The 26,672-nt window shown below is 41.3% G+C and overlaps 1 protein-coding gene across 1 annotated transcript in view; it reads left to right on the top strand.

The window, feature by feature from the left end:
* DROSHA (drosha ribonuclease III) overlaps positions 1-26,672 on the top strand; it is a 105,379-nt gene that overhangs the window by 41,244 nt on the left and 37,463 nt on the right. Inside the window, exons 16-21 of the mRNA XM_063130261.1 lie at positions 1,838-1,945; positions 6,126-6,233; positions 10,227-10,365; positions 11,043-11,103; positions 14,551-14,610; positions 20,315-20,414. Coding sequence (XP_062986331.1) covers positions 1,838-1,945; positions 6,126-6,233; positions 10,227-10,365; positions 11,043-11,103; positions 14,551-14,610; positions 20,315-20,414 — 576 coding nt within the window. The remainder of the gene's footprint in view (positions 1-1,837; positions 1,946-6,125; positions 6,234-10,226; positions 10,366-11,042; positions 11,104-14,550; positions 14,611-20,314; positions 20,415-26,672) is intronic.

Raw genomic sequence — 26,672 nt, 5'->3', positions numbered from 1 at the left:
GTCTGCGGGCAGGAGAGTAATCTGGCCCCGGGACGAAAAGTAGTTTCCCTCTCCTGCTGTAGATGATAGGTTGGGAACATGTGTCCTGCCAAGTGTTGCTAGGCTCCAGCTCCCATCATCCCTAAACATTGGCCATCCTGGCTGGAACTGATGGGAATTGGAGTCCATCAACATTTGGCAGGCCACACATTCCCCACCTCTCATTTAGATGTTTACTGAGAAGTAAATCCCACCATACTCAACCAGACTTGCTCCCATATTAATATTTATAGCTGAGTAGGCGACCTGATGCCCTTCAGATGTTTAGGACTACACCTCCCATAATTCATAACCATTTGCCATGCTGGTGGGCTGATGGGAGTTGTAGTCGAAAACATCTAGAAAGCACCAGGTTGTCTGTCCCTCGTTCATAGTGTCTCATCCTAAGTCCACAAAATCATCTTTGAGCTTCGCTTTGTATGTAAATGTGCCATGTACTAAAAATCCTGTGCTATCAATTTGAAGAGCAGTGCTTTTTCTCCGCAAGCTGACTGTCTTCAACTTTACTGACACCTTTCACTGCTGCAGTGGGGAACAAATCGAAGTTGAAAACTTTTTATTAAAAAAAAGCCCCTCTCTCTCTCTCTCTCTCTTGGGAATAATGGATGAGTTATTGTTAAAATTATAGCAGATAGGGCTGGCGGTGATTACATTTTGTGGCGAAAGGAGAAAGAGCTGCCTTGACATTTATCACTTACTGTGGTGTAGTTTTCTTGTTTCCAGATTTTATTGCCTGGGCTGATTAGTTTTCTCATGAAAATGCCTCTGGTTCAAATCACGCCTCTGCCATGGGTGTGCTTGGTGACCGCTCTCTGTCTCTCACCTTCCTTTCTGCAATATGGTGAAAATAAAGATCTACTTTACAGGGTTGTTGTAAGGATGTCAAAAAGAGGATGATGGGGAGAGTGCTGGATCAGGTTCCAAAGCAGCCAGGGTCCATCATGGGTTCTGACCTGCATTAGGAGATACAGTGGACTGAAGTGAACTGCAGTTTTTGTGATGCCACAAGACTCTGGGTAGTTTCCTTCTGGAGTGAGATGTTCCATTTTGATGCTTCCCATCCCAGCTCCTGTGGGTCTTCAGCAGCATTTTCTGGTCCCCCACATTTGAACATGGGCTGGCCTGGCCTTGGGCACTAGAGAGACCAGTGCTGTGTGTTCTGTCTGCTATGTGATTCTGCGCAAGGGTTGTATGTAGGGATGGACAACTCTGTCCATTTTGTTTTCTCTCAGTCTCCCCCCCCCCTTTATTTTAAGTGATCATTTTTGGTTCATTTAGAACTTTGAGAATTCCTACAGTTTGAAGTTTGGATTATCCTGAATGTTGAGATTTTTTTAAAAAAAAGTTCTTATGAAAATTCACTTTTTTATTGCACGTTTCTCCTAATATATGCATTTCTGCCTACTGCACACATTTCCTGCAAACAATTTTGAACATTGTTTTCCTTAGTAAGTGCATTTTTGTGCACACTTTTTGATTGGAAAACTCCACTGCAAAATTTGGAGAAGTGTGAAAGAGCCTTGAGTTTCAGTTTGCACAGTGGTTCAAAAGCATGAAATTAGGTAAGTTTGCCTTAAAATGGGAATTGAACAAAATTTCCCCCTGTCTTGAGTTGCATTGCTACTACTGACTTTTATTCTGACAGGTTCCCCCACCCCCTGATTTTACTATGTGTTTTGCCCTGAAATACCAGACAGCAAGTTTTCCCAAGACTCCTTTATGAATTATTTTCAATATGCACTTAAGAGAGATTTAGATTGCTTAGCAAAATGATGGGTGTATTTTTCCCTCCCCAAAGGAAGCCCTGCAGAAAATCAGGCAGAAAAACACCATGAGGCGGGAAGTGACTGTTGAACTGAGCAGCCAAGGTTTCTGGAAAACCGGCATTCGTTCTGACGTCTGCCAGGTGAGTTCGATACCCTTCAGTATTCCTAGTAAATGCAAAAAGTACATTTTGTTCATTTATGGCTGTTCAAAACCATTTATGGATGGGTTAGGATGCCTGTGTGGGAGAAAGCCGTTTGAGTGGGTTGTCAGCTTCTCAAAGTCCAAGAGGCCCACCAGCAACTCTCCCTCAAATTTTGTCTTGACATTAGTTCTTGCCCTTCTTAGTTCTCCTTGGAAGTAACACGGGGTAGGATGTTATTCCATGTTACACTTTATTTCTATACCGCCTTTCCACCAAAAAGGTCCCCAAAGCAGCTCACAAAAGTACATAAATACAACATTCACGGAAGTATAAAAACACAACAATTCAAATAACGGTTTTAAATTTTGTATACTTTCTAATGTTCACTGTTTTTAACTTTTGTAAACCGCCCAGAGAGCTTGGTGGTATATAAATGTAATAAATAAATAATAAACAGTATAACGAAATACAAGTTTCAAACAACAATATTTATTTATTTATTTATTTATTACATTTATATACCGCCCCACAGCCGAAGCTCTCTGGGCGGTTCACAAAAGCTAAAAACCGTAAACATTAAAAGTATACAAAATTTAAAAACCATCAGAGACATAAAAACAACAGTACAAAAAAAACAGCATCCATTTAAAACAACAGTTCTGGGATCCATTAAAAAAACAAACTTAGCATTGTTCAATGCCGTTAAATGCCTGGGAGAAGAGAAAAGTCTTGACCTGGCGCCTGAAAGATAACAATTTTGGCGCCAGGCGAGCCTCATCGGGGAGATCATTCCACAGTTGGGGGGCCACCACTGAAAAGGCCCTCTCCCTTGTTGCCATCCTCCGAGCTTCCCTCAGAGTAGGCACTCGGAGGAGGACCTTAGATGTTGAGCGCAGTGTACAGGTAGGTTCATGTCGGGAGAGGCGTTCCATCAGGTATTGCGGTCCCAAGCCATGTAGAGCTTTATAGGTTAAAACCAGCACCTTGAATTGGGCTCGAAAATATATAGGCAGCCAATGCAAGCGGGCCAGAGTCAGTGTTATATGCTCAGACCTCCCTGTTCCAGTAGTAGTAGTCAAAATGACTACTCAAAATGAAAAGACGGAAAGCCCGAATGCATCTATTTATTTATTTATTTATTCATTCGTTCATTCATTACATTTTTATACCGCCCAATAGCCGAAGCTCTCTGGCCGGTTCACAAAAATTAAAACCATGAAGAACACAACAAAACAACCAACGATCTAAAAACACAACTACCCTATTTCGGTATCTTCTTGCTCCAAAGCAAAACCAAATGGCAACAGTGCCAAAGGACAGCTGAAGTTACCCCCCAACACCTTATGAGGTCTCCAGGCAGGGGCAGAGCCGATGATGTAGCTCAGCCTTGATGGAACGGCAGACTCCTCCCTGAAGCAGAGCATCCCAAGCTGCAGTACCAGGCCTTATGGAGTTCTCCAACCGGGGAGATGGGGCAGGGCAGATGGGGCAGCTCCCCCTTTATGGTAACAGCAGCCTTTCCTCTGGATCAGTACCTGGGGTGGGAGGGGTTGAGGGGAGGCAAGAAAGGCAGCTGCGAAGGTGTCTCTGAACTAGGAACGCTTGAGGAATTCAATCTTCATGTATTTCAATGCAAAACTGACCTGATCCGCCCTTCCCAGACAAACACACAGATCAGGATATCATTGTCTTCTGGATTTCACACTTCTCTGGTTGTTGCGATCAGGTTGTCGGTTTGCATTTTCTTCCAGCCCGCGATTCAATAAGAGGGATTATTAGAGCACCTCATTTTATCCCTCCTCGTTACTTCCTGATTCTTTGCTTGTTTTGAGATTGAGACAAATAAGCTGAAATTTTCATATAAGTGGTATTTCCCCCCTCCCTAGATGTTTTCCCTCCTTGCTTTTGTGTTTATAGAATAAGCGTACAAATGGAGAATCCAAGCCGAACTGCATATTTCTGTCTTTTAGCACTTACAAAACAGAATTGTTCATGGCCTTTAAAGCCTTTGCAGTTTATCTAGTAAGAAGTCCTTGTTTTTTTTTTTATTGTGGAAGGGCAGCAAAGCGCCAAAGAGCAAGGGGTATGGTATATTGAAGAATCAATTGTCTTTGAAATATATATATATATACCATCCCCAAAGAGAGGTCAAAAGGAGAGCATCTTTAAAAAATATATGAAAGCCTGCTACTGGTGTTTTTCAGCATTGTGTTTTCGACCGCAGTAAAGAGTGGTAAAATTGAATGAGTGCATATCAGCGCTGTAGGCACGTTTAATGCAGAGTGGTTTAAAATTACTGGTTTGCTATTTTTCTCTAAAGCCCAGTAGAATAGACGGCTTCAGTATTAGAGTAGTTTCAACCTATCGATTTTAAATCATCCTATGTCCTGATATTGCTAACAAGGTTTCTGGGGCACAATCCGTACATGGAGGATCTTGATAGGGACTTGCGGAGTCCAGTTTTGTCCCCCTCTCCCACCTACAAATCTTCACTGCAGTAGGGCATATCGGGGTGGGTGGGTGGAGACCTTTATGTCCCCCAAAATCTACATCTACTATCAGTATCTTCTGCCTGCAGGCACTGTGCCTGCAATATGACTGGATTGATCCCCTAGAGTTATCCAGATGGAAACTTTGCATGGGTAGTTGGATAGGTTGAAGCCTTTTTCATTTGAAATAGCTTGGCACAATAGTCCAGAAGACTCGGATGGGTCTGGTATATGCATGATCTTCTCTTTAACCTTAGCAGCGGAAATGAATCACTCATTCTTGTGCATACTTCTACTAGGCTGGTGTTTGATTTTTCTTGTCTATATGCACATACTTTCACAAGGTGGGTGCTATGTTTTATTAGTATTTTATTAATATCTCCTAATTTGCCTAATGGAATATGAAGCAGTTCTTAATCCTTATTAATAGTGGTTAAATGAATCACCTGTATATAATTGTGAAATCAGTTAATAGTTTGCATCAATCAAGATTTGATCATGCATTTGGTACTTTTCTTCCCCTACCACCATCACTTCAAATCTCACACAAATACACACACACACACACACACACACACACACTTACCCACTATCGCTTGGATATGGTACTGGACTATTTTTTTGACAACTCTTTATCTCCCACACAGAAGAAAAAGGTGGGGGCATTGGCAAATTGCTAACAGGGAAATATTATGCAGGTCTTGTCAGAAATAAGTTCTATTGTGTTCAATAAATTTATTCCCAGTAAATCTTTATAGGACTGCAGCCTAAAACACTATTTCCAAAACATATTAGGGGCTGCAGTATGCCTTTAGATATTACCAGAGCAATCTTGTACTTGCCTCCTCAGTAGTAAATCCCATTGAATTCAATGGAACTTCCTCTGAGTTAAGTGTGTGTAGGATTTCAGCCTAAGCTACTACGTTAGATACGATGGGAAAGCCATGACAGTCTCATGAAGAAATGCAAGATTTTTTAATGGCCAGAGAAACCTCCTGGGATAAACTGAATGAAGCAAGCTGTCTTGACTCCCTGAAGACAATTGGGCTGGGGTTTTCCTAACTGGATTTCACACTATGCAGTAAAATATTGGGGAATGTGATTTAAAAGTAAATCCCCTTTGCCCCATGTCCCGCCAGTGAATGGTTTTCATAATCTGAGCCATTAGGGTCCACTTATAGGAAGGCTGGAGCGACACTGGGGAGATTTGGCTTGTAATCCCAGTTAAGCCATGGATTCACTGAATGCCTTAGGCAAGTCATATGCGCTACTATTTATATGTAAGACCCCATTTATTTATATATATAAATTGGGTGAAGGGGGAGGATGGTATATCTTACGGGATTGCTCTGAAGATTAATGGTTACTTTGGGAGCAATTTAAGTAGCTAAGGATGTAGGATGTGATCCTGCCCCCCTGTTCAAATTGGCCCTTAAGCCATAAATTCACTAGGTGTCTTTAGACAAGCCACCATTCTCTCAGCCTTATCCTCAGTCTGCATTAAAGGGATAATAGAGCTAGGCTGTCTTTCAAGGCTTTTTCTTTTTTAATCAGGACTTCTGTGATGACAATGTATGTGGAGCATCGTGAATGCCTGAACTGTGTGTTACAAATGTGCAGTAGTATGTGTAGACGGACAACTGCACTAAAAGCTCTGTAAAATTGAATAATGGTGGTTCTTTCCCTAGCATGCCATGATGCTTCCTGTCCTAACTCACCACATCCGCTACCATCAGTGTCTGATGCATTTGGATAAATTGATAGGCTATACTTTTAAAGACCGCTGTTTGTTGCAGGTAAGAAAATGCTAAAAAGCCCCTATATTTTGATATGCTTCCTGACTTGAGTCATAGTGAAACAAAAGATTAAGGGGGTAGACATACTGATATGTTTGTGTCATCCTGTGGGCAACAGAGCCGAGGTACTCAGGGCTGGAGGTGGGAATTAAAAGAGGCAGCTGGTTATGGATTCAGGAAAGGCACCTGGAACAGCAAGCCTTTGAATCACATGGGGGCGGTGGTGGACCTTGGTGGGCTTGTGAACCGCCCAGAGAGCTCCGGCTATTGGGCGGTATAGAAATGTAATAAATAAATAAATAAATAAATTAGAGCAGGGAGAGACATTTGGTTGGGCAAAAGTTGGTGAACTGGAGACCAAGAATTCCTGCTGGGAGTTGTGAGGACAAAAGAGCCATGGAGAGGCAGGAAATACACATGTGTATTTCAAAGGGCCTTCAGGGCCAAAGTTATGGTGAGCTCTAAAACGTGGGTGCAACAAGCTGCAGACAGCCCCCACAATCCTTGTCTGGTGCCCCCCAAACCGACAGCGTCTGCTGCTGCCGAAAAACTGGGACGGGGGGAGTGGGGGGGAACCACTCTGAGAACAAGCTCTATGGTTTCTGCCCCATTCCTAAAGCATCCCAGGGAACAGTAGTTGAACGTTCCTGCCTACTGACTTGGATACCCTAGGAATGAAGTTCCTGCTCTGTGGCAGGAACCATAGAGCCGGTTCCTAGAGCATTCCTCTGTGTGTGTGTGTGTGTGTACGTGCGCTCTTGCTGGGGTGACTTGGGCAGGGAAGGGTCTTCAGTACTTTGTCACTGTTTTTGCAAGACCAAGATCTGGCTGCGGGGATGTGTGTGAGGAGCGTTGTATGTGAGTCCGCATATGTGTGTGCATGAATAAGTGCGGCCCCTGCCACTCCAGCGGACACCCTTGGCACTGGAAAGGTTCTGCACCCCTGTCCTAAAAGAGGACTAAAGAGGGTGAAATGAATCCAAGACCCTGCATTGTAAAGTCCCTAAATAAAGCAAGTTGCTTTATTGAAACTGCTTATGGGCCAAAGTGTGGTGGTTTGGGGAATATGTGCATGACTGGATGTCTGTGACATGGAATTGTCCCCAGCAAGCCCAAAGGCACCACAGCCTTTTAGGAAAGTACTAGCTGCTACTAAAGAGAAGTACCTAATTCCAGTCATTATCAGATATCCAAGGAGCTGTTGCTCGGATTGATAGCTTCTTCTCTGTAAACCATGGATGGCCAGCTTCTGTATTCTCAAAAAACAATGAATTCTCAAGACAGCTGGAAGTGTATTTTGTTGCACAAACTGAATTTCATGCGGGTGGCTAGTCTCCCTAGTAATGTTGCTGCCATTTAGCCATAATAACTTCACAGTTATGAAGCACAAGCACTCAAGCATAGATTTACATTTTTAAACAGTTCTATATTTTTCCCCATTTTTGAATGTACATTGTAATATACGGTTAATGTAGAAAATGTATTGCATTTACATTTTTTAACATGGAAATTTAATTTGAAATAGTTAAAAATGCATTGACATTTTGTTTATTTATTTATTTATTTATTACATTTTTATACCGCCCAATAGCTGAAGCTTTCTGTGTGGTTCACAAAAATTAAAACCATAATAAAACAACCAACAGGTTAAAAACACAAATACAAAATACAGTATAAAATGCACAACCAGGATAAAACCATGCAGCAAAATTGATATAAGATTAAAATACAGAGTTAGAACAGTAAAATTTAAATTTAAGTTAAAATTAAGTGTTAAAATGCTGAGAGAATAAAAAGGTCTTAGATGTTGCATATAAAATGAAAAACAAAGATGTACAAGTACAGGATCTTTCTCTGACCTGGTTTGCACGTAACATTAACCCATGGTTTATTTAACCCACACGTTTTTGAATTTGGAGTTGTCATGATGTGCAGTCCCAGCCACACTGACAAACCATTGTTTGTTAACCATAGTTTGTTTTTTGATTGAGGACTCTGGGTTGTTTAAACCATGGCTTGTCATTACATGTGAACCCAAAACTGTGGGTTGTTTCTCCAGGCTGCAGAGGTAGTGGACAGGAGTGTTTATAAAAACAACACTCAGCTGCTCTACATGCTAGTATTACAGTGCCACAAGGACATTTGGCATACAGGGAGACAGCAGGTGAAAGAGAAGGGAAACAAACAACTCGGGGATTCAGAAAACAAGCCACCTGTCAGACCAACCTTGGGTAGGGCAGCAAACCATTGGTTAAATAAACCATGGGTTAGCGTTATGTGAGAACCAGATCCGAGTCATACAACTTGAAAACATTTCTTTTCCTTGTGTGAGCAAATATTTTACCATAGAGATATGGTACAGATACCAAAAGCCAGGTAAATATGCTTCATGCAACAAATCTGGCCCTAAGGCTGCCAGAAGGCCATCCCTGCTGTAAAACAATGGCTGTAGTGGTCATGAAAACAGCAGAGAGCAGAAACAAATGTTTTACTTACTTTTCCACATAATGGGAAAAATGCTTATCAGCACACAACCGCTAAAATGTTAAATGATACCAAAGCAACTGGGGTGGTAAACAAACTTTTATATAAATTTATCATAAGTGAACAAACATTTGATACAACAATAATCAAATATAAGTAGTTAATGAAACTGAACAAATTGTTAACAGTACCAAACTCAAGTAGTTTACGATAACAAAGTGATAACTGAGAGGTTAAGCTACAGGTCTCCGGTTTTATTTCTACCTGTTTCATTTATTACATTATTTATTAAATCATGTAATAAATAAATAAATGAAATAAATAAACGGCTTCATCAAAGTCAGAATATCACAGCAGCTAAATGTTGTTTATGGGTGGGGAAAGAGGAGGATTTGTTGGGTTTTATTCCTCATATTTCAAAACGACTTTTAAGTCCTCCGAAAAAGGATTGACTTGGATCTCCAGCCAAAAAAAGCGAATCTCCAGGAGCTGCGAGTTTCGTTAACTACTTATGTTTGATTATTGTTATATCAAATGTTTGCTCACTTATGATAAATTTATATAGATGTTTGTTTACTACGCCAGTTGCTTTGATATCATGTAACCTTTTAGCAGTTGTGTGCTGATTAGCATTTTTCCATTTTTCCAACTGCTGCCTTCTGCCTTGTTGTATTATTACTTTTCCAAACGTTTGTTTATCTGATTTATATCCTGAAGGGTATGAGAGGCTTAGACAAATACCTAGGAGTTAAAGAAAGAAAGAAAAAACCTTTCAAAAGATGTCAATACTTCCCCCCAACCATTTTAAACCATTTGAAGTATCTAATATGGAGATAGCTGAAGTGTTATAGATCTGTTTATTGTTGTAGGGCATCTTGATATTCTTGTGATAATGAAACAAAGGTATCAGACAGTATGTAAGATGCTGTTAAAGAGCAAGGACATGTTTTTACATAATTATTCTAGAACCAAATAAACCTACAGCAGTTAGATTATCACATGAATTTTTATATTGCTTAAGTCAGCTGTTTCAGAGTATGTAAAGAGTATATTATGGGGAGTATATAATTGTGCCACAAATATCTGTGTAACCTAAATAGTCCTGGGGTGAGTAAGATTCTCTTTCAGACAGCCAGATAGCACATTTTGCAATAAGAGGGTGTTATTTTCCTTTTCAGTGATTTACAGAGGGATGTGTCGGAACATAGAATAGTGAAAATGTTGTGGGCTAGTAGTATTAGTGGACTTAGTTACAAAGCAGGCTTATCGGCACTCTATAACTGAACCTCAACAGCTGGACATTCTGAACATATTTTATCAGTTAAAAACATTGGGTACTGAAGTCCCCTATTTCAGTGTTTTGCTTGGCTTAGAATGTTGTTTGGTTTAGAGATTTCATGCAGTTTTCATTGTGAAAATTTTACAGCGTTTGAATGAGTAACAAATGTTTTTGGATTTGTTTGGTGTGTGTGTGTGTGTGTGTGTTAACTTCTGGATTCTGCGTCTTAGCTTGCCATGACTCATCCAAGCCATCATTTAAACTTTGGGATGAACCCAGATCACGCAAGAAATTCCTTATCAAATTGTGGAATCCGACAACCCAAATATGGAGATAGGAAAGTCCATCATATGCATATGAGGAAAAAAGGTACATGGCACTTGTATTCTCCTTCTGGTCGCCATTTTTAATAACTTCACACACTGCTTTTTCTTGACCTGAATGTTAGATCTATTTTACAAAGAGCTGATAAAGTGAATAGGCAAAGTATTTGCTTCGGGCCACTTCATAATAGTATTTTACCATGGTGCAGGGTATGTGTTTATCTTCTCTTTCCCTACTCGCCCATTGGTGTCTTCCCTACCATTAAAATATAGCTTGTAATCTACTTTGTGAAAGAGAATTTGAGGGAGAAGGTACCAGTGCCTATGAGTAAATGGCCAGAGGGGAACTACTAGAGAATAGTTTATTGGTTAGGATGATCATGAGTTACTGACACTATGTGAGTGGTGCGGGAAGGGACAACCTAACCTAGAATAAAGTGTTGGCAAGGACAGGAATGAGGGAGGGCTGGCCGGTGCCACTGTGTGGGAACAGTGAGGGAGAAGCACCTCTTATGGCCAAGTTTACCACGTCACCATCTTTCTCCCATTTGGATTATTGAAATTCAAGACCTCTGGGGCTACACTCACGTATATGGACAGACACCTTAAAGAAGAGTTTCCAAAGTAGGGCATCTTGTACCTGTGGGGTGGGGACAGGACAGATGTTTGGAGAATACAGAAAACCAGAAAGCGTGGGGAAATTACATTGTTTGTATTTCGCAGGCATAAACACCTTGATCAATATTATGTCACGTCTTGGACAAGATGACCCAGCTCCCTCCAGGTACAGAAATGACCTTAATTTCTTAGCGGTGTGGTGGGAGTTATTGCAGGGTGGTGGTCTTGCAATCATGTCGTGCTTGCATGGATTCTTTGGTCCAGAGAGTACTTAGGATTGCAATGGAACAAGCTATCCCTGTGTGAATACTGGGAGAACATAACTTCCCAGGTACAAAAGTAAATCTGTCTCCCTGTAAATCATGGCTTGCAAATCAGAACCAGCACCTCCTGTAACAGAAACACTACCTTGAAAAAAGAAACCTGGATCCCCTACAACAAATGCATCTCTCTCTCTCTCTCTCTCTCTCTCCTTTTCTTTACACTGTATTTGCACTATATATTTCTTCCTTTCATTTGCCCTGATAGTCATTCTTTCTCTTATCAGTAGATCCGTGCTTATTCATGCAGCTACCATGAAACCCATATCTGATATTACAATATTTAGGAACGGGGATAGCATCAGAGGGATTAATGTATCACCGGGCCCAGGGGGAAATATTATGCAGTAACGGGTCTGAAGCGTACCCGTGTAAACTTCCCAAAGGATGCAGCTCCAGGTATGGTGCCAGAAAACAAGGCAAATGAGAAGTTGCAGGGTGGCTTTCTGAAAGCAAGAGTTCTACTTTATCCGGATTTGGCAAAGGCCTTTCCCAGCCCTGCTCTGCTGCCTGAGTTCCCTTTAACTGGAGATGTCAGGAGCTGAACATGGAGCCTTCTGTATGCGCTTTGCCCCTGAGCTGTGGCCATGAGCGGAGGTTGACTACATGTCTGTGCTGCTGGTAGGATAAGCGGGACAGATGTTGCCTCTTCGCTTGCCTCGTGCCGTCGCTCATGTAGAGGCCTGGGCGTTAGAGATTCTGTACCGGTCTTGGGGTTTATCTTGAGACATTGCATAATTACAGCAGTGTAATACAAATTACAACTTCTGTTGTTGTTTTTATGTAAAACTGTATGTGGTGGTGGGTGGGGAGAGAACCTAACCCCTCCTCCCAGCGGAAAAGAACAATGCATTCTAATCAATTATTCATTCTCCTGTTCTTAATTCATTTGTTTGGGAAAGCTGAACCTCTGAGCTTTGTGTTTGCCATTCTGCTTCTGCCTTTCTATAAGGAGAGATTTTGTACTTGTATAACACAAGCAAGAAAATGTGGCAGTGCAGAGCCCTTCTATTCAGGGTTCTAGCCAGCCAGCCATGCCCTCTTTCAACGTACTCCATTCCATTCCACCTCCCCCGACCACATTCCACGGCCACTGGCATCAGACTGCGTTCCATGGCCACTGAGCGTCTTCATCAGGATGTTTTGGTTTTTCTCTCTCCCTTCCTCTTTCCCCCCTCTAAATATTTTTCTATAGTTTTGTAAATGCTGGGGTCCCTCAAGCCTGCTATTGCCTCCTGTTTGTATCTCAGTGGCCTTGTATTGGCTGCAATCCTGTCTGCACACCACACCCGAGTTCACTATTAGGAGCGATAGGCCTTCTGATTGGGATCCCCCCCCCCCCCGCCCTGCCCTCCATTTGCAAGGCAATGGGTTTATTTGTTCAGGTGGGAATGGGGCAGAAAGCTATGTTAAATTGCATCAAACAACTTTGCAACAAACATAGCCTTGAGCTCGCCATGTAAGTTTTTCCCAAAGTTTTGCGCGTGTTCTTGGCCTTGGCCTTGGCAGGTCCCAGGGTCCCTCCAAACTAGATGGTATAACTGTCATGTGAAAGACATGTTTAGATTTCCAGAAATGTCAGGCATAGCATTTGGTGGGTGGGGAATTCTGTGGGGATGGTTCCCTCTCTCTATGTATCAGAGCACCTATAATTCTGGACAGCTCATTAGTTCTACACACAGACCATAAGTAGTTGATGGGTCTCTCTGCTAGGTATGTATAGCACATGTATGTCCTTCAAGAAAAAGGGTGTGGGAACATGTCTCTAAAGTGTAAAGAGAGCTGTTGTATAGCTATTACGAGGTTTTAAAATGATTTGTATGTGGTTTGAATATAGAGCACTATCTGGACTCCACACTTTAAAAAAAAAAAAGGCTGTGCTCAGACTGCTCTAGGATAGTATGAATCCTGCAGCCATCAATATTATGCAAATTGCTGAATTTGTTCTGCTGTTGGTACTTATAGGGCAGAACAACAACCTATACAGAGCCTCGAAGTCCCTTCCCAGTAGTAATCTATTTTTGCGCATCCCTGGCTTCTGGGGTGGAAGAAAATATTGCCCACCCTCTTTCAAGCCTATCTTTGCCGACGTAAGGGCTAAAAGCTTTAATTGGTTTGTTTTTCATATAACTAGCTTGGGCTTCACTAATTTTGTCTGAGCTTGATAGCCAGCCATGGTTTCTAGTAGCTAGCAGGTTTCAGTTTTCTTGTTTCCTGCTTTGCAGGGAAACACACCTGCTAGTCAACAAGGGGGTATGACAGTAGAGGAGCAGTACACAGGGGGTGTATGTGTTTGTAACATCCGCTCTCCTCCTTCCCATGTCACTGATGCTGCATCTCAACAGAAAACCTACTTTAGTACCATTTTATTGCCATTTCTGTAGCAGAATATGCCAGAAGCTTTTCTTGCTGTTCCCCATAATGAAATTTCTGATCACCAGTGGCGATTTATGGATCCCGGAATACAAGTTTGGTCTCAGGGCCTTTTTCCCCACCTTCTAAGCCATAATCATTGTTCTGTGGGTGTGTTTTAACTTAACTGTTTCTTTCCGTTCCCAAAAGCAAGCACACCTTTCTTCATTCCAGCAAGACATGTTCAGCGAGTGTCCACATGCCTACATAGGAAAGTAGGAAGCTACCTTCTTCAAACCAGACCATTGTTCCATCTAGCTCAGAATTGTCCACACTGACTGGCAGCAGCCCTCTGGGGTTTCAGGCAGGAGCCTTTCCCAGACCTACCTGGAAACGACAGGGATTGAAGCTCTAAATGTTTGTATGCAAAGTATGCCCTCTACTATTAAGTTCTGACCTTCCCCCTTAGGTATCCATGCAGAAGAAGAATACAGAAAAAATGGTTAAAAATGCTGCATGAAACAGAGAATGTAAACTTCCTGTGAGATCTTTCTTTTCTTCTTGCAGGCACAGTGCCAAGTGTCTTTAGATGGCTTAGGAGGAGGCATCCCTTTTAAATCAGCGGTGGTAATGGCAGCACACGGAAAAGCTGGGCTCAGCATGCCATTGCACGTCGTTATCTTTTCCTTTTGTTAATAAGTTGACACCAAATTATGATCAGCCTTATTACCTTGCAGACTGCCTGTGGGTTTTGTGTAGCGTAGAAGAAACCCAAATATCCACTGTTGTGCATCAAAGGACGCAGTGTTAAAGTCGAAAAGCAGCAGGAGCCAAACTCTTTCTGCTTGTTGCCTGAAGGATTGACGGGTGGTGGTTTCTCCTTTGCTACTTGCTCATATGCATAGGGGTCACTCCTAACCAGCTTTGTTTTTTGTTTGCAGGATTAACCACAATGAACGTTTGGAATTTTTGGGAGATGCCGTGGTTGAATTTTTAACTAGGTATGTATTATTATTATTATTTATTATTATTATTATTTATTTATATAGCGCCATCAATGTACATGGTGCTGTACAGAGTAAAACAATAAAATAGCAAAACCTTGCCGCATAGGCTTACATTCTAATAAAATCATAATAAAACAATAGGAAGGGGAAGAGAATGCACCAAACAGGCACAGGGTAGAGTAAAACTAACAGTATAAAAGTCAGAACAAAATCAAGTTTTAAAAGCTTTAGGAAAAAGAAAAGTTTTTAGCTGAGCTTTAAAAGCTGCGATTGAACTTGTAGTTCTCAAATGTTCTGGAAGAGCGTTCCAGGCATAAGGGGCAGCCGAAGAAAATGGACGAAGCCGAGCAAGGGAAGTAGAGACCCTTGGGCAGGTGAGAGACATGGCATCAGAGGAGCGAAGAGCACGAGCAGGGCAATAGTGTGAGATGAGAGAGGAAAGATAGGAAGGAGCTAGACAGTGAAAAGCTTTGTAGGTCAACAGGAGAAGTTTATATTGGATTCTGAAGTGAATTGGAAGCCAATGAAGAGATTTCAGAAGTGGAGTAACATGGTCAGAGTGGCGAGCCAAGAAGATGATCTTAGCAGCAGAGTGATGAACAGAAACCAACGGACTGATGTGAGAAGAAGGAGCTCACACCTAATACGTATTCTGCTTCAAATCAGACCTTGCTTGTTTTGTTTGTTTGTTTTTTTTAAAAAAAACACATTCCAGCTTCTTTAGGGCTATCAGATGGTCGAAGGCGTATTCTGCCAATTAATTCTGGTTTTATTTTGTCGTTGTTTGGAAAGGAAGCACAAAAGATCTCTGCCCTTTTAAACGAATACGTGCACACACAGAGTTATGCAGCAGTTCCAACGTGTCAAGGAGAAATGTTGAAATTTGTATTTCTTTCATTCCCCTAATATCCCTGTGAGCTGGATCACTCTCATTCTTGTTTTGGAGATGGGGGGTGGAGACCCTTAGAGAACGACATGCCGAAAGTCACTCTGTTTTTTTAAAAACCAAATTGATTGGTTTTGTTGTTGTTCAAATAGACAATACGATTATTATTCTTCCCCCCCCTTTTTTTTAAAAAGACATTTAAATAGCATTACAGCGCAATCAAGATAGCAGTAAAGCACCAAACATAATCAAATCTTCAAATCAGTATGTTTAAGGCTGTGGATTATGCCCTAGTTCAGAGATTCTCTCAACCTATATTGGGCTTGTTCAGACAACGTGTTAAGCCATGGTTAGGCCGCTAACTCTTTTGCAGCAAGTGGTTAGTGAGTGCGCATAAACTGTGGTTATGTAGCCGCTGTGGTTAGGAATGGTTCACATGACATGTTAAGCCATAATGTTTAGCTCAAAATGCTTAATCTCTGTGACTTAGCATGTCGTTTGAACAGGATCAGGGTCAGTATGTTGGCAACCACTGATTATTTGTCTACTGTGTATATAGTCAGGTTTCTCCTATAACCAAGTAAAAAAAATTTTTTAAATCTTTTTACTCCAAAGTATTAGCATAATAATACTAAATGCCAAAGCTTACGCGGGCGTAAATTCAAACACATGAAACTTCCAACATCATTCTAAACAAGGCTTCTAAGCAGAGTCAAGTGCATTTTGCAGCTCTCCGTGATAATCTGTATCAAGCTTACTAGGTTGATTCTACAGGCAAGATGTTAGAGGACGATATCCTTTAGGAACAGCTTCCCCTAATGTGTTGCTGGTGTTGTGTGGAGGACCGGGGGAAGAGAAAGGGCGGAGGAACTGTCAGTCAAACGTTGCCTTTTACTCAACTCCACGGTAGCCCACAGTCACACAACAGTGGAGGTAGAACATGTTGTGTGGTGAGTACCCCCTACAAACTCAACCATTGAGTGGAATTTTCCTACTGTGTAGAGAAACGTGTTGTCTGAATCGAGCCATTATGTGTTTTGTAATAGTAGATGTTACCACAGAAGAGATAGAAAAGGAGACACGGGGTTCTTCCTTTCAGCGGCAGCCAATTTTCCTTTAAAATGTCTGGTTCTGGCCTCTTAGAATCTACTATAATCAAAACAAGCTCTACTACCGTCTCCAATGTGTTCATTAATTAGTCCGTTGCTGCTGTTAATTTGTTTCCTCTGTATAAGCTTTTAGTGAAGATTTCCAAAGGAAGAGATTTTTTTGTTTGTTTGCGAACCCCACATCCTTGCTGTGGCTTGGAAGCTGTATGTCCACGTATGCTTTTGAAGTCTCCTGCCATGCCGAGGCCCTAAAGTGTAATATTGCAAGATGAAAAGCTTATGTCTCTATCCCGTCAGATGTAATTTAAAGTTGCTCATAACTGCTCTGGAGTGCAGCTAGTCGAGGACCAGACGCTTCAAAGTTTATAAGCGGCAAATAAAAGGAATACATCATTTTAGAATGTGTCATCTTGTGATGGAACTCCTTGATCTTTTCTCCTATATTCTCCAGCGAGATGTGTGTTTACAAGTAAACTTCGAAAATGTTCTCCCTTCTCCCAAGTGTGGGGTTATTATTCATTAATCCTGACTTCATAAAGGCACACTTGGCGTTCTGCCTTCCTTTTGGTAGAATGCAGCCACAATTATTTTTTTAAAAAAAATATATAAATCACTAAAATATTCTCAGTTAATAGAAGATAGTTCCAATTTTTTCTCCTTGGGCTTGTCTCAAAAGTATTGAAAAATGACAAAAATAACGTCAAATTGACTTTTTATAGCCCACTGAAAACTGCAGCCATTTTGTTGATAAGTGTCATTTGTGACAGAAGGCAATATCAAAAAAACCCAAAAATCTAGGGTGGCAAATTTAAAAGCCATTTTCAGATCTTAGCTGTGTCCACTTGTAATGGGAAAAGTAGTCAGTTATTTAAAAGAGAGGCCCTAAAACTGTTAAGATGTTGCAGATAAAGAAAAGAAAAATAGCTCCAATGCCTTCCAATAGCTACTTCTTGCTTTGTTTTGTTTGCATTAAAATATATGTGGGCTTTTATCCCCTAAAATAACAGGTATTGAAGGACAGCAGATTTATTTTAATGCTCAAAAATAAGCTCTTTTAGTATTTATATTTACAGTAAACCTCCGCGGTACATTTTTACATGCAATCTTTTGAGGCTTGAAAATTGGCACCGTGAACATATAACTTTTCCGGATGTAATTTGTGTGAATTGCATTGAAACTTCACAGTGACAGTTCTGGCGGTCTAAAGGCTACAGTTTTTGCAAGTTTACTCCAAAGGAGGATCAAGTAAAGCTGCTGTCCTTTGGACATTTACCTAGGAGTGGGTTCAATTGACCTCAGTTGGACTGACTTCTGTGAAAGCATGCTTCAGCTCACCCTAAGTTCAGTGGGTGGAACACACTCCCAAGTAATTGTACAGATGATTGCAGCCAGGCCAAATTCTGTGCAGCTCACTTTCAAGGAAGTGTAGCTAGGATATGATTATGAAGTTCTGCATTTAAATTAATTAATCCCTTCAAACTTTGTTTTTATTTGGAACATTTTTAAACTGCCCTTCATCCATACAAATACCATGGCGAATCGAATTCAAATGATGAAGACACCCAAACCACATCATCAAAAAGAAGACAGCCAATGCAATATAACCGTCAAAATCAGCCAATTAAAATGTTGGGGTAAACAAAAAGCTTTTGAGCTGATGCTGAGAACAATTCGGGTACTGTTGGCAACAGTTGTGCCCCTGTGGGTTGTTGTCAGGAATCACCCCCCTCCCTTGTCTGGGTTTGGAACCCGTGTATGGATTGACCTCTGCTTGTGTTCAGAACCATGGAGATGACAACGGGGAGACCACATTAATGGTGTCTCCTCGCAGCAGTAGTGATTAGCTTTTGACTGTTCTGAAATTTATTGGAGCCTAGAGCTATTGCCCATCAGCTATATGATTTCTGGAGTGTGTAACCATTAAGCTTTTACCATGGGATTTCCTGCAATAAAGAAGTCTCACTGATTTGGGTGTCCCGGGTCAGTTTGCCAGAATGTATGCTTGCCTGAGGGACTGGGAAACCCTGACAGTTGTGTATCCATAGTTGTGGTGCCACAACCATGAAGTCTGTCTCCCTTGTTGATGCATAATGTAACCAAGATACCTATAGAAGACCACTCCGTCATGGGCAGGCCAGTAAAAGGAGAAGCACTATTCTTGCTGTTCTCTGGTTCAGGGCTGAGGAATGTGTGGCCCTTCAGATGCTGTTGGACTGTGCAACTCTCATCATTTCTCAGCATTGGCTATATTGGCAGGGGCTGATGGCAGTTGCAGTGCAACACCATCTGGGAGACCACACTTTCCCTAGGCCTGCTCTAGTGCAATCTAATTAAGGTGCAATTCTGTGCCAGATTAGATGGGGGGGGGGGAATCCTACAACTCCCAGAATTCCCCAGCCAGCCATGCTGTAGGACGTTGGTCTGTCCAAACATGAATTCTGCACTTAGAGGGTTAACTTGCAAAAGGACTTGGACAATCACGCTCAAGGAAAGACTTTCCAAGTAGGATAAATGATGAGCATCCTTAGCTTATTGAACTAAAGTGATGTTTTTCACTTCTTCTTTGACTGGTTGTCTTTATTTTTTGAAGAAGCTACTTAAGGCTACTTCGCAGGGATGTTGTGGATTTGAAATCTGTTAGAGGAACCCCCTCTTGAGTCCCACCAACTCGAAACATATGTTATGTGGCACCCGGGTGATGGAATGCCCTCCCCTTGGAGATGCCACTGGCGCCAATGCCGGCTTCATTTCAGTGCCAAGTTAAAACGTGGCTTTTTATCAAAGCATTTGAGGGCTAAATTTGCCTAAAGCTATACATAGTTTAAATTGTTTTTGTTGCTTTTAAATTTTTTTTACTGTGTTTAGCTTGCTAATGGTTTCATGTGTTTAGCTGTGTACATTATTTATTGTTTTATACAGTTTGAATTGATTTTATCTGTTAGTCACCCTGTGATCCCAATGATTTAGGGCGGAATACACATGTTTTAATAATAAAGAAATAAATTAAATTAAGTACCTATTGAGCTCATCAGAGGAACTGAGGGATGCAGTGATGGAATCAGCTCTTTAAGCCTTTCGGAATAATACTGCCTTATTTCCTTCGTCTCGACGTTGCTTAGTCAAGTCGTATTTGTTTCAAGTTTTTAGGAGGCAGAATAAGTTTCACCTGAGTACTTTTTTTTGTTCTGCATCCTAAAAACATAAAACAAAGCCATAAAGTAAGATTCAAGAAACAATCAAGAGGAAACTTGATTGTTTCTTGATTCTTATTTTACTGCAGTACTATGGGAGCCACTTCCCTGTGGTTTCTTCTCACACTGCTCTAGCAATACTTGGACGAGGACGCACATGGGTGGCGCCAAAGACACAATGGGTTTCTTCCCATGCAGAGTTCACACGGAAGAGAGGAGAGCATTCCCTTGAGGTGGGATCACATCATTGGCCTCGCGGATCCCTCTCACATGATTCCTACATCCAAAGTTTTCCAGAGCTGTGTGGGAAGAAACCACTGAAAATGGGTTCTTCCGTTGCTCTGGTATCATGTGAAACAGTCAGACTAGCAGCGTTCTGAAATGGATGCCATCAATATTGCACATCAGCAAATTTGGGTGCGCCACAATGTTGGTGAAAGCACTGTTAAATGTATCGGCAATTGAGAACATTTGGATTTTAAGTTGGTTTTTATCGTTTCTTTTTCTCCCAGTGTCCATTTGTACTATCTCTTTCCAAGCTTAGAGGAAGGAGGGTTAGCGACCTACCGCACTGCCATTGTTCAAAACCAACATCTTGCCATGCTGGCTAAGGTATGCTCAATTATTTTTATTCTATCTCAATTTGAATTAGCTATGACATCGGGCTGCTTGACAAATCGATGCATCGGTGAAGCTGGGCAACCCACACCTGTATGTTTGCTATGGCCACGTTGAAAGCACCTCATATCTAGTAGAGCTTCTGGGTTTGCTCTTTTTCAGAAGCAGCACCCAAGTTGGTGCCTCTCAGGCTCAAAAGAGGCCTTGCAAGTACCAGAAGAGGCTCTCTGATGGTGATGGATATTTGCTGGATTTTAGCTGTATCATTAGGAACTTACAGAAGGCATTTAGTATTATTATTATTATTATTATTATTATTATTATTATTATTTATTTATTTATTTATTTATTTATATAGCACCATCAATGTACATGGTGCTGTACAGATTACACAGTAAATAGCAAGACCCTGCCGCATAGGCTTACAATCTAATAAAGTTGTAGAAAACAATAAGGAGGGAAGGAGAATGCAAACAGGCACAGGGAAGTGTAAACAGGCACTGGGTAGGGACAACTCCTACAAGTTAAGCTTCACAATACAATTAAGTGTTCTCTGTGTGTGCAATTCATGTTATGTATGCCCCTTTTCACCATCTTACTGAAGAAGCATAACTTCCATTATTATAAATTTGTAAATTAGTACTAACAACAGCGATGAAAGAGGAGGGGAGCTGATAGGTATAGAGAATCAAAAGACCGTATTGTTTATTCTCAATCTGTTTAATATTATGAGAATTCTGGAAAATCATGTAATCAGTTCGTCTTCATTTGGCAATTTCGCTTTTTTAACTCAGTTGCCCCCTTGTTTAACGTAAGCTGCTGCATTTTGTTTGTTTAGAGATGCTTTTAAGAAAAAAATGAGAGGAGCGACAGAGAAAGAACAGCCTTCCCCAGTCTGGTGCCCTCCAGACGTTGTGGACTGCAACTCCCATAATCCCTAACTATTGGCCGTGGTGCTAATGGGAGTTGTCATCCAAAACGTCTGGAGGGCACCAGATTGGGGAGGTTTGGTGGGAAAAATGGGCATGTATGGTTAAAATGTAAAGTGATTGAAAATGAAAGTGTCAGCCCATGAAAAGGTTTAAGACTACTTCTTTTATCACAGACTCATAAGAGTAAATAATATCGTTAAAGACCTTTGTAAAACACTGTAATAGCAAAATGTTGGAATGCAAGACCTCTTCTAAGTAGATCAAATTGAGAAGGTCAGAAACGTCATAATGGGTTTCAGCAACAGCGCAACTGCCCTATTGGTGATGATGTCTAACATTTTAGACTTCAGAAGAAGCATATGAAAGTTCCTGTTCATTTACTAAAACTGAAAGGCAGCTTTTGTAATTACTATTTGTCTTTGATGGTGGGGGGACCCATCTGCCCCTCCTTTGAAAGTATACTTGCTCCTTGAACAGATTATATGTAATAAGCTGGCCAGTTTGCTGGCTTTATACATCAAGCACGTTTCTTGGTTCAGTGGATGTTCACATTACATTTTTTGAACCTTTACTCCTCCCCTGTGTCAACAATCGTCCAATTAACAATCTTCTACAGAGTTACTCGCCAGTTAGCAAGTTAAACCTTTCCATTACTTTATCTCCACTTTAGGAAAAGCTTCACCTTCTAAATAATGGTGTCTGTTCACCAATGTCACAGACACCAGTAATGGAATGGATTCCCCCCACCCCTGCCTGTCCCCAAAAAGTACTCCAGCGGGTTGAGGGACCCTCCAGAGCAGATTTGGGCTGCAGAAGAGGGTAGGAGAGGACCAGAAATACCATTGCATGAGACCACATACACACACACATTGTCCTGCTGCATGCGTTCCCTTTTGGATCCTGGTCAGAATTGTCCAGTTTGTTTAGATATAAATATATCACAAACCCTGACAATTCTGACCAGGATCCAAAAGGCAATGCAGGCACCAGGGCTTTTGTAGCCCATCACTATCCTCCAGAAATTTAGTCCAAAAGGTGTGGGGATGGTCCTTTGTGGTATTGGATTCAGTACAAGGAGCTGCAATCCAAAATAAATAGATTAGTAAAAAATGGCATCCCTCTCCCATGCATGCATGGACACACTTAGAACCTTGGTCTCTGTCTATAACCCATGATTTTGTATATTTAAACATTATTCCCACCAGCACTACTTTTGGATACAACCATAAACCAAAGCCTTCCTTATATTTAAACTACTGAAAGATTTACTGGATGCTGGATGCTACTAAAAACATAGTAGTGACTTGCTTACTACCCAGAGGGCTTACGATTGATCTTTCAATTTACTTTCCTTTAACCACTGCCACTGAAGCTCCCAAAGATACATCATTCATTGATTTCCCCTTATATTTCTTGGGGTCCTCAAAGTCTGTTTCCCTCCATTTTAATTATCCCACGACACCTTCTGCCCACACATCACTGTTCTTCATCCCAACAAAGCCCAGCAAACGTTCATGTTAGGGCTGTAACTCTGTGAATGTCTTGCAAGCCATTAATATAAAGCGGGGAGGTTTGCATTTTCTCCCTGTCTGGTCATCTGTATTTGTCTTCTTCAGATTTATCCCCCCCCCCCGCCCCCAACTCAGCTACAAAAAGCTCTCAAGGCAGTAGTGTTTCATATTCTCCCAAATTTAGGGTTCACTCTGGCCATCCGAGCCAACGCACCTCAGTGAATTGCTGGTAAAAATACAGGCATTTGCACATTTTTCTTCTAAGTTTACCTTCTATTGTCGCTTTCGCTTTGCTAGGAGGAGGCAGGGTTATCTTTCTAGATTTTCAAAGAAACTGGGAAGCTAACTTTGTGGCTCTCTTACCATACTTTCTCATTGTCACTCCAAGTTGATTATTCCTCAAGATTGACGTGGGCCAAATTCAGACCCTATGTTTTATTTTGTGGAAAGATTCGTGTTTCTGTGGTTTGGTCTTAAAGTGTTCCGGAAAGATAGGAAAACAGGAACCATTCTGTTTACTTCTGCGCCAGTGTTTCCTGCAGTCAGGTGATGGCATGGGAAATAACCACATCACTGTGACCCTCCCAAATCAGGGCCAAAGCGTACATTATTTTAAAGACATAGCAAGCAGCTACATCTTTTTTTAAAAATTGTTGTTGTTTATTCGTTCAGTCGCTTCCGACTCTTCGTGACTTCATAGACGAGCCCACGCCAGAGCTTTCTGTCGGCCGTTGCCACCCCTAGCTCCCCCAAGGTCAAGTCTGTCACCTCCAGAATATCATCCATCCATCTTGCCCTTGGTCGGCCCCTCTTCCTTTTGCCTTCCACTTTCCCTAGCATCAGCCTCTTCTCCAGGGTATCCTGTCTTCTCATTATGTGGCCAAAGTACTTCAGTTTTGCCTTTAATACCATTCCCTCAAGTGAGCAGTCTGGCTTTATTTCCTGGAGTATGGACTGGTTTGATCTTCTTGCAGTCCACGGCACTCTCTGCATTTTCCTCCAACACCACAGTTCAAAAGCATCTATCTTCCTTCGCTCAGCTTTCCTTTTGGTCCAGCTCTCGCAGCCATAGGTTACTACGGGGAATACCATTGCTTTAACTATGCAAAGAGCCCAATCTAGGTTGGGACCGGGGGTGGAGTGGGGCGGTTAACGCTTCCCACACACTTCGATCACAACTGGATTGTTCTCACCATGCCTGCCATTTCATACAACAAAATAGTCATCCATTAAAGCAAATGGATCATTAACACACACACTGAATCTATTGAACATAAGAAGAGCCATGCTAGATCAGACCCAAAGGTCCACCTAGCCCAGCACTCTATTCATACAGTGGCAAACCAGCTGTTGACCAGGAACCCACAAGCAGGACACGGGTGCAACAGCACCCTCCCGCCTATGTTCCTCAGCAACTGACGTATACAAGCTTACTGCCTCCGATACTGGACCCATACCAGAAAAAGAGGTTTTCTTGAAATGTGTCGGGAGCAGTATTCTGGTGCTGCTGTCTTCTTTTGTCCTGTTTACACCGAACCTTCTTAATGTGTCTGCCCCAGTACAATCCCCCCTCAGAAAAGTAGGAGGGGGTGATAACATGATGATATAAGGCCAAAACGAATACTTAGGAAGCTTAAATGCAACCTGATGTTGATTCGTTGAGATAGCTTTTCTCCGTCTATAATTGCGGTAGAACTGAATAGGTGATTTTCTTTATGCTGTGCGGTTAGTAGGCTTTCAACAAATACCTCGTTGACAGTTCAGTGTTGTTTCTCAAATATGAAATGAGTTTTTTTGGGGTTTTTTAAGAACATGGATCTCTAATGTTACAGTTCTCTACTCTTACCCATTAAAGATACTCCAGGGGAATGGCGGAAGAAATAAATGAGAGATTAGTCAGTACAAACCTACACAGGACCAGAATGAACCTTTCTGATGCACACAGGAAACCTTCTGGAAAATGTATAGGTGTTTCTCCTCACATGCTTTACCTTCAGTGACTTTCTGCCGAGTAAGATGATGATGATGATTGATTGATTTATATAGCACCAACAATGTACTTGGTGCTGTACAAAATATACAAATAAATATACCCTGCCTAGAGGCTTACAACCTAAAATCACATTAAAACACATGAAGGGGGAAAGGGGTGCACAAAACAGAAATAAGAGAATAATCATAGTAATAAGAACAGTAAATCGAGCTAAAATACCAAAAGCTATTGAAAACAAATGTATATGAAATACATTCATCTACATTTATAGATCAATGTATAAAAGGGGAAGTCTAATAATTCGGGAATATATTTCCACCCCAGAATTAGCATGTGTTACATAATGCCTCTGATTTAAATCTTGAAGGAGATGAGCAGACAGCTTCATGTCGAATAGCCTGTGTTTGGAAGCAAAGGAAACGCTAGATGGAGCTGTGGAGTAACATATACCAATCTTTCTTGCTCTTCGAGGTATTTGCTGTGTGCTGTTAGCGTAGAGGGAAATAAAATCATTAGGACCTATTCAGAGAAGCAGTAGGGTGTTGTTTAAGTTTTGCTTATTTCCTCATTTTTCTAATCCTTCTGTTTGATTGTATGTTCTGTTTTTCCATCTTCCATTACTTCTTCTTCCTCTTAAGCAAAAAACACACACATACAATGTGATGACATTCTTTCAGTTTGCTGCCTGCTTCTCCTTAACCAACAGTGTACTAAATTTCATCCCCTAACCCATATAGTACTTTTGGCTTCCTGCATAACGTGGTTTGCATATCAGGAACTAGCCTCAGTGAACCCCTGCTCCCTTCTGTCTCCTCAGTGATTTTGTGTCTCTTGTGCCACCACGATTTGTTATTTCACATGTGAAAGCCATTGTCAGTGTAAACCAGATTCTGTCATAAACACGGTATGCAAATCCACTTAGAAACATGGCTGCAACCATGGGTTTACAAGGGAACCATGGTTAAAATTAGTGATGGTGTACATACAGTACAAAACCATAGCCAGTACTGGAAACAAATATGGAAACTGCTCTAAAGAAGGGAGGGAGCATGGTATCAAAACGTTGGCTCTCAATTTGTAAGCCACGGTTTTGAAGGTACCTGCGATGTTACACTTATACTAGGCCTGCTGCATAAACCCTTCTCAGGCTAAGCACTACCACTTGAAAACCTAAGGGAGGGTTAAATAAAACCTTTCCGCTATCTATGAAGGAAACAGGTTTAATATAAGATCTGTTTTTAAATGTACTGTGGGTATATTCTGGTGAGGGTGTTTGATAACTGTGAGGCAGGTAAACAATGCCAAGCTGACACATGGTAATTGGTAGCTAACAAAATAATAAGAAGTTTATTGTCATGTTAAAAGCTTTAAATGAAAATATAATGCTTCCAATCTTGCTTAATCTAAACTCCACACACACACACCAACCACCTCTCTCTCTCTCCCCCTATCAATCTTAAATCCCTAGCAATTAATCTCCTCTCACTCTACAAACAATTCTAATCTCTACTCTTAACAACAACATAACCAACCTAACAAAAACTTAACATAAACTCACTCTTCTCTTCAGTCACTCTTTATATACTCTTTCCCCCACCCTACCTATTAAGTCAAAAATCACACTCACTCAGCTCTAACGTTCCATACTCACCAGACATACTAAGACAGACGCATACAGGATACCCAATTGTGAGTAATGCCACAGTACCCAGCTTCATGTTCACCCTGGTCCTAGGAGTCTGGTTTCCTTCTCTCACATTTTTTCCAGGGATGGGTCTCCTGTTTCTTTTCACTGACTCGAGTCTAAATCACAGTG

This window comes from Elgaria multicarinata, chromosome 7 (genome assembly GCF_023053635.1).
Source record: "Elgaria multicarinata webbii isolate HBS135686 ecotype San Diego chromosome 7, rElgMul1.1.pri, whole genome shotgun sequence".
In the NCBI taxonomy this organism is placed as follows: Eukaryota; Metazoa; Chordata; class Lepidosauria; order Squamata; family Anguidae; genus Elgaria; species Elgaria multicarinata.
Note: the sequence above shows the minus strand (reverse complement) of the source record. Positions and strands in the feature narration are given on the sequence as shown.